Source organism: Desmodus rotundus, chromosome 2 (assembly GCF_022682495.2).
Source record: "Desmodus rotundus isolate HL8 chromosome 2, HLdesRot8A.1, whole genome shotgun sequence".
Classification (NCBI taxonomy): domain Eukaryota; kingdom Metazoa; phylum Chordata; class Mammalia; order Chiroptera; family Phyllostomidae; genus Desmodus; species Desmodus rotundus.
The window spans coordinates 160,859,184-160,875,111 of NC_071388.1; the positions used below are offsets into that span (position 1 = coordinate 160,859,184).

The 15,928-nt window shown below is 36.2% G+C and overlaps 1 protein-coding gene across 1 annotated transcript in view; it reads right to left on the reverse strand.

Annotated features, from left to right (window-relative positions):
* Positions 1 to 15,928, reverse strand: part of OLA1 (Obg like ATPase 1) — a 150,364-nt gene that overhangs the window by 61,998 nt on the left and 72,438 nt on the right. The window contains exon 5 of the mRNA XM_053918789.1: positions 4,873 to 5,048. Coding sequence (XP_053774764.1) covers positions 4,873 to 5,048 — 176 coding nt within the window. The remainder of the gene's footprint in view (positions 1 to 4,872; positions 5,049 to 15,928) is intronic.

Genomic DNA, 15,928 nt, shown 5'->3' on the forward strand with positions numbered 1-15,928 from the left:
AGCTACAAATAGTGGATTCCTTTGTATCCCCAAATAGGTTACCCAGGGCCAGTCACAGGCAGCATCTGATATTGGTCTGTACCAGAGTTCCTCCAAAGAGGCTCAGAACCTACACACCCAGTGGCCAGCTTCAGACAACATTACAGCAGGACCCAATAAGCTTCAGCAGCAGCGTATCTAAAGGGAAATCTCGGATGGCACCAAACTCAGCTGAGGTGAATTCCCATTCATGTGTTCAGCACCTGCACGGCAGCTCACACACTGTGGATGGGGTTGAGCCTCACAGTAAGCTGGCCCAAGGATCAATCCCATGCACGAACAGGCCAACAGCAATCACTCAATTACAACAGGAGGATGCACATACCCCAAAGGACATTCCTGGAGCACCCAGCTTAGGTGATCAAGGAGACTGCACCACTGGACTCTACAGGCCACCTACTATATTAGGCCACACTACCAAGACAGAGAATCACAGCAGCTCTACCTAATACATAGAAAGAAAAACAAAGAAGTAGGCAAAATAGGAAGACAAAGAAAGAGGCCCCAGATGAAATAACAAGAGAAATCTCCAGAAAAAGAGCTAAATGAAATGGAGGCAAATAATTTATAAGACATACAGTTCTAAGTAATGGTTAGGGACTTCCGGTCAAGATGGCGACATAGGTAAACACAGTTCAACTCCTTGCACAACCACATCTACATTACAACTAAATTACAGAACAACCATCACTCAGAACTGGCAGAAATAGAGTTGAATGGAAGCCTCACAAATATGGAATTAAAGAAACCACATCCATCTGGACTGGTAGGAGGGGTGGACATGCAGAATGTGCTTGTCCCACACCCACATGTGGTAGATGAAAACTTGGGAGGGATATCACAGAAGTGAGGAGTGCCAGCCCCACAATAGGCCTCCTAGCCTAGGATTCCAGTACTAGGAAGATAAGCTCCCATAACTTCTGGCTGCAAAACCAGTGAGGGATGACTAAGTAGAAGAACTTCTGGAGTCCCAAACAGTTCCTCTTAAAGAACCCACACATGGACTGACTCAGACTCACTCCTTCTGAGCTCCAGCACAGGGGTAGCATCTTGAAAGGTACCACTGGCATACACAGAGCAACTGAAGTATCTGGCATCAAGGCAAGAACTAGAGGACAGCTTTTCTCCCAGACAGAAAGGTGGGCAGAGGCCATTGTCCCTTTTATGAATCTCTGCCCACAGAGCCACAGAGACGGCAGGTGGGTGCCATATCTGAGACTCCATCCACCTGGCTAATACTGGTTTCCCTGCCCTGGAGATCCCCTGTGATTCCATCCCACCCAAGATGTTAACAGAGACTTTTACAAATGAACAGCTGGCCTTGGCTCATGCTTCACAACTCCCTTTTAGTATTTAGTATTGCTCAAGCAATACTATGGCTTGCTTGATAGTACCTCTTGCTGAGTGGCCCCAGGCCTGGCACTAGCAGCAGCCAGCCTAGATTCACAGTTTGGCTTGGGAATCTCCAAGCCTAGCACAAGTAGCAGCCATCTTATTACTTTATAGACCAGGCAGGATGACACCAGGAAAACGCAGGTGGGGACTTACATTGGCTTGTATCATCAGGGAACTTGCAGAGCCTGCTCTTCCAAGTGGACAGCTACAGACTCTGTCAGAGCACTACCACCTGGCCCCAGCACAGCTGATCCTCCATGGCAAGTGGAGGTTGGTGGTCAGTGTCTCAGCCAGTCCTTGCAGTTGACTGGCCTGGGTAAATCCCTCCCACTGACCTGCCAACAGCAATCAAGGCTCAACTACAAGAGGAGGGTGAACTCAGCACATGAAGGGTACACCTGTGCCACTGGACCCTACAGGACACCTACTACATTAGGCCATGCTACCAAGACAGGGAGTCATAGCAGCTCTACCTAATACATAGAAACAAACACAGGAAGGCCACAGGCAGGCTGCCAAAATGAGGAGACAAAGAAATATTGCCCAAATGAAAGAACAGATCAAAACTCCAGAAAAAGAACTAAACAAGATGGAGATAAAAGCAATCAATCAGATGCAGTGTTCAAAACACTGGTTATAAGGATGCTCAAGGAACTTAATGAGGACCTCAACAGCATAAAACAGATCCAGTCAGAAACAAAGAATTCACTAACTGAAATAAAGAACAATTACAGGAAAACAACAGTAGAGTGGATTAAGCTGAGAATCATATCAATGATTTGGAACACAACGAAACAAAAAACAACCAATCAGAACAAGAAGAGAAAATATTTTTTTAAAAGCCAAGGATAGTGTAAGCAGTCTCTGGGACAACTTCAAGTGTTCTAACACTCGCATCATAGGAATGCCAGAGGAGAAGAGAAAGAGCAAGTAATTGGAAATCTGATGTTATATTTCCAAGTAATTGGAAATACCTGGTGAACAAAATGATCTACCTATTTTAAAATAACTTCCAAGGAGCTATCTCTTTCATAGCCCAGGATCTATGTCCAATTAAAGTCCTGATTCTGTTAGCCAAGATTACAAACATAAATTGAAGAAGCCAATCACATTTTAAACCTTTAGAGCAATTGTTAGAAACTATAAGGAAACTTAAAAAAAAAAAATCCTCCCCTACAAGAACTAGCTGATATCATAATTGTAGAGGATTCCTCTTTGTATTAGGAAAACTAAAGATAAATCAGAAGCAAGGAAAAATATAAAACACCACCAAATTAAACTTGGGATCCTAAAGAACAACCAAAAATACACAGAATGATTATGACAAAAAAATTTAAATGCACAATGAGTAAACACATGCATAGCAGAGCCTGCTGATATCCCCCTTTGTCCTCACAGGTCCAATAGATGCTGAAGGCTTCTTATTGTAAAAGCATCTGCAGCTCTTCTTGAGCGCTGTGCTCAGACCACAGGGACATCAGGTGCCAGGGAGTTATTCACACTCCTAAGAGTAGCCCATAACCAATGGCTAATAACAATTTTAATAGATAATTACTTCAGCTTCCTCATCTTTCCCGGTAGAGAAACTATAAGACACTTTCTACGTGGTTTTTCCAGAGGTCCCTGACAGGACAGAGCCCCAGATGCTCGGGGTTTCTACCTGCTCATTTTCATACTTGGTACGAGTTTTCTTCCTGAACTTGATTCCCCACTCCCTGACTGTGCTCCCTGAGATAGCTCCCAAGGAAACAACCTGCATTCCAATTCTTGCTTCTGAGGAAACCCAACCTAGGACCTAAACCTAAGCTTTGATTAAAAGGCAATGAGTGTCAAATATGATTCAAAACAGCACAGTCTTGAGAAAATTCATATGGAGTTTCTTCTTTTTATTTACAAATTACATTGCCTCAACAATTTTTCAGGTTAGTGATGATGTGATGTATCCTAAAGCCTGCAACTTCTCATGTATGCATCTCTCCCAGCTTCACATTTCCTACTATATTCCTTTTCATTTGCTCCAGACTATCAAGAAAATCAGTAGCACAATACAGGTCTTTGGGTTCCAAGAGCAAGCACCTTTGACCATAATTATTAATAGTGTGCTTAAGTTTAAACATTAATTCTATAGTTGATTTCTTCCTTAATAGTGTACAGCTCCCACATCAACTTTGAATTTTCTAGATTTAAAATAAGTAAGGGCCCTGCATGGTGTGGTTCAGCTGGTTGGGCATTCTCCCACAAAGTTAAAGGTTGCTGGTTCAATTCCCAGTCAGGGCACATGCCTAGGCTGTGGGTTTGGTCCCCGGTTGGGGTGCATGTGAGGCAACCAATCCATGTTTGTCTCTCACATTGATGTTTCTCTCCCTTTCTTTGTCCCTCCCTTCCTCTGTCTCAAAAAATAAATAACATCTTTTAAAAATAAATAAGAAAGGAAGGGAGTGGGGAGAGGGAGAAAGAAGGAGGGAGGTAGGGAGGCAGGGAAGAGAGGGAGGGGGGAGGGAGGGAGGGAGGAGGGAAGGGAGGGAAAAGATAATCAGTTTCCAAAAATGAGAAAATGAAAATTAAAAGAGAAAGAAAATCCTTCCTATGACAAAGAAGCATAAAAGGAAGGGCATACTTATGAAAGATGTTAATAAATAAGAAAATATATGATTAAGGCACTGCTATTTTATTTTTTTTAAGATTTTATCTATTAATTTTTTAGAGAGGGGACAGGAGGGAGAGAGAAACATCAATGTGTGGTTGCCTCTCACGTGCCCCCTACTGGGGATCTGGCCCACAACCCAGGCATGTGCCCTAGACTGGGAATTGAACCAGCGACCCTTTTATTCACAGGCTGGCACTCGACCACTGAGTCACACCAGCCAGGGCAAGGCATTGCTTCTTTGATGTAAAAGACAATTTGATCATATTTCAACTAAAATCTTCAAAACTGATTTTGAAACATTTGTTACAATATAACTAATAACTATTCATTATAACATGATAGAAAACACATTTGAATATTAAAGACAATGACATATATTTACTTCATAAAAGATTAAAATTATCTGTCTACTTTAATAGTGCATCCCCTATGGAAGACAATTCCTTGTATAAATCCACAACGCTCATATACTCAATAATTTTTCTAAATCCAGTAAGTTTTTCACCACAAAACCACACTTCTCTAACACTAAAACTTGAAGCTATACATAGTAACCATATAAACAATCAAGATTATAGCTAAGTATGGCTTTTTAAGAACACAAAAAGCTTGTCACCATGACGCCTTGTTGCCAAAAGAAAATAAAATTTCTCAACAATTTTTAACGAAAAAAAAGATCCTTGGAGTCTAAAATTCTATAACAATATTAGATATTTTATGTGGTTTATTTTAAAATTTTAATCAAGAAAAATGAACTTAAGTATCTAAAGAAGCTGTAAATTTTTACTTACATATTCAGGTTTTAGTTTTTTATCTCCTCCTCTCACAGCCACTTTTTCTAGTTTATCTATAATGGGCCCAATCATTTCCTCATCTTTAAGCTGAAGCTCTTCATGTATTATTTCTATATCTCGAATAGGATCTACACTTCCTTCCACATGAGTGATATCGTCATCTTCAAAAGCACCTAAAATGAATTAAAATGAAGCAATTCAATGAAAAAAAGTAATCCAAAAGATCATTATTAAAGATCCCTATAAGGTTAACAGTTATACAAATTATTATGAATTCTTGCAAGTAGGACAAAGCATTTTTTTTTCTAGTAATATTTAGGGCACTAGCAACAAAACAGTAATTCAAGAGCCTCCACATTTCAAAAACTGATTGAAATAAATAAAATTATGATCTTTACAGAAAGAAAATTATGCTCCAGAACTACTGGTATTTTCAGGTTTGGTACATTAAGATACTGAATTCCAGGCATGAGAGCCTGAAGTTCTAAACACTATTAAGGTTTCCAAGGGAAACCGGATTTGGAGGAGGGGGGCGAAATCATCTGGCAGACCTCTTCCTTGCTTCAATCTACTTTATCACTGTGGTTCTGACGGTGATTAGATAATGAACCACTCAGACACACAATTTACACAGCAGCTAATTTCATCGGCCTGATTTGAGGGTACGGTTTTTAGGGGGCTATCAAAGAAGCAGATGAAGGTGCATTTGTCATATATGAGTGACAACCATTCACACTATCTGAACAAAATGGTGCTGGCCCTTATTAGAAACACATGCTATTATCACATATTTAAAGTGCAGTTGAAGCCATAATTTCAAATTGCCAACTGGAAACATAAGGGTAAAACAACCAGATATTACTGAAGCATGTGTACTGACTTTATGCCCTTTTGAAGACATAATGTGGCAATACAATACAACTGGGATTTACTCAAATTACCAGATAAAGAACAGTATCACAAAAATAAATAAATTCTAAGAAGTATTATAAACAGAAAGCAATGATATACCTACAAACAATAAACACATTTATAAAGAAATTGTTAATTAATTAAAATTACCAATTAGATTATGCTCCCAAAATGAGATGTTTTCAAACATAATGTGTCAAATTACTTTAGGTACTATAAGAATCATGAGACAGTTTGTGTTTGATGGGAGAAAACAGTGACTATAGCTCATCCTTACATACCAAAACCAAAGATATTTTCATTACAGGTTACAAAATGTTTTTAAACATAATTTCCCAAAATTAAAAATAATTAAGCTGTTGGTATCTTAATGTGGATTAGTCAGTAATAACAATAATAAAGCATAAGTATATTACTGCAATTAAAGCATAAGTATTTAAAATAACACTTAAAAGTATTCTAGACATACAACTAATGTTTTATTATATAGTGCCAAATTCATATAACAAGTTAGCAAGAAATGAGGAGGTACATTATAGCTCACTAATAAACACATAAGACAAAATGATTTAGGTAAATTGTTTTATTATTTTAAAAGTATGGGAGAAGTCTCCCTGGAAGGACAACATTACATATTTCTTGTCATGATATGGATTTGAGGCATCTTACACAAATGACACAATAAAATAGGAAAATAAAAATAAAAGTTAGCTTCCTGGCAGTCTGAGCAACAAAGGAAACATGGTCAATTCAGTTACAGAAATAACTAAACTTTTTCTGACATGCAGAATGAAAAATATCCTATGTAGTTGTCCTCATGTAGTAACTACTACATACAGTAACTACTACAGTGTCCTCAACAACATCCCTACAGTCAATGCATTAGCAGGCTTTAAACGGCAATTTCTTAATGACAACCCTCAATTTTAACCAAGTGGGTAACAGAAACAATAATTGCAATTCTTCTGGAAGCAAAGAAAATAAAGCTCTCTGACAATGTGAACAAATCCAAATAGAAAACCTAGAATAAAAGGAGATGAGGGGAATCACTTGTCTATCTTACAACCTTCAAATTATTCTCTAGATTGCACCTTGCCTGGAGTCTGCCAAGGATTAGGCTAGGAAAGAAGTTAGGACTGGATCATCACGAATCCATTCTCCCTACTGTAAGAATAAAAACCCAAACTACAGACCCTACACTCTAGATTACATTGCTGTTCCTATGCCTGGAAATTCAGTAGTAGTATTACATTCACTTGTGTGTGAGGTGCCTACATACTATAAGAACTTAAATTCATCTTTGATAACAAATATTACCAAAAATTGAGACTAAAAATTAAAGGAAGAGTAAAGTTATCCTTTAAAATTGAAGAGCTTTCTTATGAAATAAGGCATAAACAGTATAAAACTAAACTTAGAACGTGTGATAGTCATTTGGGCAACTTCTCATTTCTCAGGACTAAAAAATTAGAGATTACTTTCCAAAGACATGCTCCTGGGTCATTCACAGACTTTACCATATACTTACATTATAGCATTCCTTCACATCTCAGCTTTTATAGTATAAGATTTAGTGGTCAAGAAAAAGGCTTTAAAGTCTGACAGGCTTACTGGTCATAAAATCTTAGCCAAATCACTGAAACTCTAAGGATGTCACTTTTCATATTTTTAAAGTGAAAATGTTTTTACCTCTCAGAGAATATATATGATTAAATCAGACAATATATGTAAAGTGCTAAGCAGAGAGCCCAACACACAGAATTCTTTCAAATAACTTGGCCATATACTAATTTTTTAAAGAGGTAGTAACTAATAATTTAGAAGAAATTCCATAGTAATGCACTCAAACATTATCATTTCATGTTACCCAATTCTTTAGAACAGGTTAAAATAAAGTTTGTGAGTTTACAGTGCTCCCTTCCCCCACTAATTCTTACTAGTTTACTAGAACATTTTTACCCTAGGCCATGGCCAAAATTATTTATTTCAATTTCCCATTAACTAAAACAATAATCATTTTTGTGATTAATACATATTTGTGATTATTATCACAATTCTTTGCGGAAAACACTATACTGGTAAAGATGACTTTAGTCATCTAAATGACTTCACTATATCATACTGAATTGCTTAGTGAGAAAGTTATTTCCATATCAATTCTCTGCCAGCCTTTCTATGTCAAGGAAAATCTCAGTTTGATGCTGTTGGCCTTTAATGGCTAACATTTATAAATTTGTCTTCTTAACAACAGAGCAGGCCTTAGCCTCTGTGCTTCTAAAGACTAAAACCTTTAATAAATATGTAGTTTTCATTGAATTCACTTCTGTTACCTCCAATTCTGGCAAGTGATACTAATTTTCCACTTATATTAGAGGCAAAGTTTCCTTGTTTAAATAAATTTAGTCAGAAATGTAAGATCACATTTTTTAGTAAAATGAAGAAATGCTGAAAATATTAACTATGTTCATCGGGATGGTGGGCATGTTACTGATTTTTAAAAACTTTTTGGTATTATTCTGTATAAAATTGGGTAATGTGATAGAGCTTGTGTGTGTGGGAGGCTGGGGAGGAGGGCACAATGATGTGTAATACTTTACTTAGCTAAGATAGGGAGGCTTCTCTGAGGAGATGACATTGGGGCTGACACCAGAATGGCCAGAACATGGCAGTAATGTGAAGACCTGAGCAAAGAGTGTTCTAAGAAGTATAAAAATTCTAAAATGGGAATATTGAAGTGTGGTTGAATCACAGCACAGTATAGTAAATAGTGTTTAAGTTGTAGAAGTAAGGTGGTTCACATACATATGTAAGACATGGGAGTTTGGATTTTGTTCTAACCGTAACAGGGAGCCATTGATTGGAGAGCTTTAAATAAAGTATGTGTGTGGGGGGGGGGTAGGGTAATAAGATAAGATTTATAATTTAAAGAGTCCACTTTGGCTACTTTAAAAAGAACACACTCTAAGGAAGGGACAAGAGTGATGGGAGGAAGATGAAGTTAGGAAGTGACTGTAGTGGTACAGATGAGAGATGACCAGATGAGTGGTAACTTGATATAAAAATGTAGCTGTAGAGAAATGGGAAATGTTTATACTGGGATGGATTACATGTAGGAAGAAAGGCCATGACTGAAGACATAAAATTAGGAGTTATCAGAAGTGTTTAAAGTTATTTGGTCTAGATGACATCATGTAGAGACATTCCAACACTTAGATGTTTGATAGGGAAGAAGAACTTGGCAAAAGAGAGTAAGAAGGTATGACAAAGTCCGAGAAAATGTGAAAGTATAATCTTATGGGAATGAAGGAAAGAAAATGTTTCAAGAAGGAAGAAGTATTTCAACTCTGTCAGATGCTGTTTATAGGTAAAGAAAAGTAAGTACAGAAAGGTGATCATTGATTTTGGTAAAAAGTGGCCCTTAAGAGAAACACTTTAATAGTTATATCCCTTTTCACTACTATCTAATTCTTCTATATATTACAGATGAAAACACTATGACTCAGGGACATACTATTTTGTGTAACTCAAGAGTACAAAAGAGCTAAATTTTAGCATTTCTAAGTTCATTTAGGTTTTGAATATTCCTCTACCTATACTCTAAGTCAGTGGTCCCCAACCTTTTTGGCACCAGGGACCAGTTTTTTGGAAGTCAATTTTTTCCACCGACTAGGATGGAGGGGATGGATTCAGGAGGATTCAAGAGCATTTCGGCCTGGTTCCTAACAGGTCTGGACCAGTACTGGTCCACAGCACAGAGGTTGGGGGCCCCTGCTTTAAGTGGACTAATGATATGATAAAAATACCATACGATTTCTCACAGTCTGTGAAAGAGATGTTATCAGTTAAGTAGAAATCATAGCCACTTCAAAGTTTTACATCCAGGTAAGCTGGCATAAATGAACACGGAAACAAAACTTGCCTTTGGTCACCCAGACAGAGGAACATCAACACCATATGTGTCACCAATACCAAAAGCAGTACAACCAAATCGCAAGTGAAGCTTCAGAATTCTCCAAGGTAGCTCTATGCCAAAAGACAGTGGAGCGGTCTTCAGAGTTCTAAGCAGAGAAATTGTGACTCAAGAATTTTATATCCAGCCAACCTGTTTTTCATTGTCAGGAATAGAAATCAATGGCAAATAGATTCTGAACTTAATATATTTTAACATCTAAGACTAAACAACCACAGGAATTATGTTAATAAAATAGAACATAAGTACTGCATTATAAACTATAAAAAGTTAGAAAAAAATAGTATAAAAATTGAAGACAGGGAAAGGGGAGTAGAACCATAAGTGTGCTCATTTCCTTGTCTTTTAGAGTAAGGAATCAATAGATGCCACACAGAGATGAAACATGTAATTAAAAATAATTTCTCCAACCTTTTAGTGTTTTCATGATTCTATAGTAGGATCATTAAAAAACGTATCTTTTATTAAAACAAACAAACCTACTTGAAGTTCAGTAATTTCTTCTGTATTACTCTAGCTCTTTTTCTTTTTTTCAAACTCAATAAAATAAAATTTAGTATTCTATTTAAAATAGCATATATACTAATGAATATATTTATATAAAATTGTTTCTCATTCTTAATAAAACTGATCAAATGTTAATGAAAATAATTCCTGAGCAGCAAGCTCTTGAGCAATTTTTAAATCATCTTCTTTGTTAGTTTTTGTCTTGCTTAACACTTTTATAATGAACATGCATTGTTTCTACAAAACAAGTCATTTTTAAAAGTCATTCTTTTTAAAACACAACAAACAAGTTTAACTTGCAGAAAAATTTGCACAAATTTTAGTTAAAATTTTGGTTTTGCAGTGACTAGTCAAAAGGAGAAAAGCACTATGCCATGAAATTTATTTTTATCTTTCTCCCTCTCCTTCTCTCTCTCATATATATATTACATATAACATACATATTATTTTCAGCCACTCATATGTACTTGCTCTCTCCACTTCTTTACTTCCCATTTAAAATGTAACACACTGCAGTTTGGAATATTCCTCCACCATGCTATCAGAAATTGGTTGCAAAAAGGATACCAGTGATTTGTCTTCCTGAAGGTAAATCAAAGAGAAATCTTGAATGATATCTCAATAGGATCTTACTTGAGAGCAATGACATAGTCTCCTTCACTGCTCCTTTCTAACAGCATTCTCTGGATTTTCTTCTATCTTCTTGACCATTTATTCTCGGGCCATTCCTTTTCTTGCTCTAACTATCCCATAAATGTTGGTATCTCTCTTAGCTCTCTTCTCTTATCCCTCTATTACACACTCACTAACAGAATTTCTAGCCCAGAACTCCCGAGTGGCTACAGTATACTTTGAGGTAATAGAGAAAATGAGCAAAAAATCTTTCTAGTTATTATATAAATTGTTTCCATTATAAAGTCTATTCACTAACTGAATAAATGCAAAATGTCAATGCTTATGCTTAACTTGTAACTTAAAATCTGTGTACCTCCATCACTGAAAGCCAGTCAGAATATGAATATTTGATTTTGTGAGACACATTTGACTATCCATATGTACTAGAGACTCTGTATGATATTTATTTCTTGGTATGATGTGGCAGAAATGAGTTGGCTATTTTCAATTATTATTAATAGACTGAAGATTGACCAATTCATTCATTCATTCATTCATACATTCAAAGCTTATCTTATTCCATAAAGATTTGAGTAAGATGCGTAAATCTATACACTGTTTAGGATGCTAAATCAAACTGCAAAGGACTTTAGAAATAAAAATAAGCTTTGGAAATTCAGGACTTTATTGAACTGCTTTGCTACTTAAATTTAGGCTGTCTTCAATTTTCAGAAGCAAAACAGTCCTAGCTAGAGGTAGAAATAATTTTAAAACATGCAATATACGAGTATTTAAGTATACAGGCTGCACAGCAGTACTTCAAAAAGCACCTGTCATGGAAACTCTAACATTCCAAATAGCATGTCTATAGATATGTCGGGGGTATAGATAGTTTCGGGGGTAATAAGAGAGTGTGTGGTCAAGATGGACCTAATCATGTTTTACCACCCTCTACCACTATACAACGCAGAGATCAGGAATTCCTTGGTATATAAACCAATGCATAAACTGCCACCCCCTCACGAAGCATATGCAAGCCACAATATGCCTTGCTAAATATAAGTTCCCCACTCAAAGACAGCTTGCGTACATATCTAACAATATGCTAAGTCTTGTGAGAATTAAAAGCAAAAATCAAAATTGTAGGACCTTGGTCTCAATGATTGGACAATCTGGTTGGCAAAACAAATCTAATCAAACAACAAAGAACAATATTCACTAGCAAGGACTTTAAATATAGGTTTAATTAGTAACAATTAATCAGCAAGGCCTTTAAGTACAGAAAAGAACAGTATAGGTAAAGAAGATGAACAAAGGCATGACAAGTAACCGGGAAAAGTGTCCGGGGGTGGGGAAGGCTGAAGTAAATGAGGTTTATTGGAGAGCTGACCATTGAGAAATTGCATTGAAGCATAGTAAAAGATTAAAAAATTCACTACATTAGGTAGGTGTAAAGGATAGGGAAGTCCAAACAACAAGGTAAGTCTGGATCTCATCTGCTGGTCAGTAAGAGTCAGCGTTGGTTTTTATGTTAGTGAGTAATAAATGGGAAGTAGCATTTTAGAAAGACAAACCGCAAGTAGGGAACCAGCTAAAAGAGAACTGTTGTGCTTTAAATATGGTGATGAAGTACATGAGAATCTTGATGGGAGATATGAAGGAGGGATGAATAGAGACCTAACTAAAGAAAACAATATCAACTAGTAAAAGCAATGAGAGAGAGAGAGAGAGAGAGAGAGAGAGAGAGAGAGAGAGAGAGAGTCAGTCAGTCAACTATGGCACTACTAATATTTTGGGCCAGATATAATCCTCTGCTGAGGGGTGATTTTTGTTTTGCAGGATTTTGTTTTTGCAGAGAGAGAGAGAGAGCGAGAGATGGATCACGATGAGGTTTTGGCAAAAAGATCTTTATTTGCATCTAAGGTAAATCAACATATGTAGGATTCAAAGCCCAAATCAAGTATAAAATCAAATGGTATTCTATAAACAAAGTAGATATTCTAGAAAAAAAGAAAATCATTACTTTAAAAAAAATCCTCACCCAGGGATATATTTATTTTAGAAAGACGAGGGGGAAGAGAGAGAGAATGAAAGAGAGAGAGAGAGAAAGAGGGAGAGAAATATTGATGTAAGAGAAAAATATCGATTGGTTGCTTCCCGTATGTACCCTGCAACCTATAGGGGAATTAAATCTGCAACCTAGGTATGTGCCCTGCCCAGGAATTGAACCCACAACCTTTTGGTGTACAGGCCGATGCTCCAACCAACTGAGCCACACAGGCCAGGACTAAAATTATTACTTTTAATATTTAAAATATTACTATAAATATACTGAATCTTATTCATGGCACCAAAACATCCTATATGCTACATTACTTCACATTCTTTCCAGCTTGTGTTATGTAGCAAATAATCAATGTTTTGAGCATCTATATTCTAATCCAAAGTACCACTAAAATCGCTAAAAGGTTAGGAGTCACATTCCTAAACCAGTAAAAGATGAATTCTTAAATACAATGTTAGAAAACAAGGATATTCTGCTAAAAAATCTTGATCTTTTCAAATTTCTAACTCATTCTTCAAAGTAAAGTCCTATCTTGTGTCAGAACAATATTCCCAACTTCCTTATGTTTTTATAGCGCATTTAAAGAGACGGGAGAAAGCTAAACTTGCATTGGTAATTCACTTAACATTTATAGCTTTATTCATAAAACTGGAAAATGCCAGTTCCTACTTACTTTCCATAAATGACATGACAAAAATCTTTATTGCATGGGAGGAAGAGCGGTTTAAAGAGAGTTAAAGCTGCTTATTGCACACACCAAATGCTCTGATTCAGAAGTGCAGTTTAAGCCCAGATTTACAGATGACTTTAAAACTCTAGTCTTAATCTAAATTAAGCCCCTTCTCATCTTGACAGGAAAAGTGATTTGAGCAAAAACAGAACCTAATTCATAGCTGGACCTCAAGCGTGTGTAATTCTTTAAATTCTTTAAATAAAATGCATGGTTTTAACTAATTTTCTTAAGTTAGAAATTGGGAGAAGGGCATCTCAATTTATCCAGGAACACAGAAAAGAACTAACAAATCATTCTGCTAACAAAATTACACTAAAAAAGGATGTAGGTTAAGTCTCTAATCTTTCAGAGTTTGAAGCAAATGAAAAGGGTTGTATCAATCAAATTTTAATCATTTTAAGTGGATATATTTATAGACCTCTGGAAAAATAAAGTATTTTGTAAACATATAAAAATGGAAATAATTGGTCTAGTAATGTAAACTGTTAATTACTTGATGCAATAGCATAAATGGAATAGCGTAACTTGATTTGGTGGGTTATACTTATTTACAATAACAAATCAATCGAAAGTAGCCTTTAAAGTCTTTAACCTTCATTTTCCAGGGAAAAACCTATTATTTGAAATAGAGAAAAAGCCTTGAAATAAGCCAGTCTATGCCACAGGCTAATTGTTTAATGCTGGAACAGAAAATAGGACTATGGGTAGTCAAAGGTTTTACATTTACTTTGCATCTCCTCCAGAGCTCTCCCTCCACCTCTCTCATATAGGAAAAGGCTTTAAAACTAAACCCTGGCCAAGAGGAAAAAAATTACCATCCTCCTGACATATTCAAAAATTGATCAAGGTTTTCAGAAAGTTTAGTAAAATAAAATGCACATGTGGCTGACTTTGAGGAGCCAATCTAAAATTAAAGAAATTATGATTCATGCAAGACATTTGCACAAAGTAGTTAACTTGTATGGAAGCAATCAAGCAATGCTAGAAGTAAAAAACCATTACTAATCTTGAGAGAAATGGGTATTTAATATAAGAGAGATAATAAAGTAGGTCAGTCAGGTTCTAAGAAAACTTAAAAAGTTTTTTTTATTATTGTCTCCTACTTTTCAGCCATCATAAAATTTAAAAATAATATGCTTTTAAGCAGTGACTCAAAAACAAAACTTTTAAGTAGGAAAGATGAGATGAACAAAGATAAAAAAGATATAGGTAGAAAGACATAAAAACATTAAAATTAGACCTTATATTAGTGTAGTAGTAAGCAAAAAATCTTTTGGTTATTACTGATACCACATAATGAATTAGAAGCAACACATTACAATATCATACAATAAAATTCTTTTAAATATACAAGACACCAGAAAACTCTGCCTAATAATTACTTGTATTATACTTATAATGTAGATAGTTAGACAACAACATCATTAAGGAATACTTAAAGTCAATTAAAAGTTATGAATTATAACCCAGAGTCAACCTGTACTTAGTTATATCCAATTGCTCAAGACTTTCATATTTTATTTGCTGCAATGTGTCAACTCTTTTCAAAGAAACAGGCAGAAAAGAAGTACCTTAATAAGAACTAACATTCATTTCAAGAAGATTTTCACTTTTTATTCTACCTAATACACACTTTAAATGCATAAAGGCAAATTTAATCAATGATACTTTAAGTATCTACTTCCAACTGTCAAGCAAGCTGCTTTTGCTGTACCTAGCCTTCTCAATAACCATCTCGCTAACTTCCCCAATTCCAAAACATCACGCAGCCTCCTGCCAGCAGAAAAAGCCCTCTGTAAACTGGCCTTGCCCCACCCTCCACCCTCCAACCTCCAACCCTTGCCTCAACCTCCAACAAATCCTCAGCTCACGTCAAATTCTTATACTGATCACTAAGCCCTGAAAGTTCTTCATATTCAACTGTCACTGTATTTTTGCCCACTCCGTTCCCTGGATCTCAAATGTAAATATCCTTTCTATTACAAGTCACATCCATCCCTAAAATGCATTGTTTAGTTTCCCCTCATCTACAAGGCAATTCTGGAGGAGTCTAGGTCTAAGAGATCTCTACTGTCCCTAAGTCATAAGAGGACTGGTAGAGACTTGTTTGGAATAAAGTACACTAAAATTGATGGTTTAATATATTACTTGAATATGGCTCCTGAGAAATTCCATTAAAGAGTAATGCTGTGCCCTGACTGCTGAGACTCAGGAGTTTAGGCATTGTCCCACAAACTGAAAGGTCATCAGC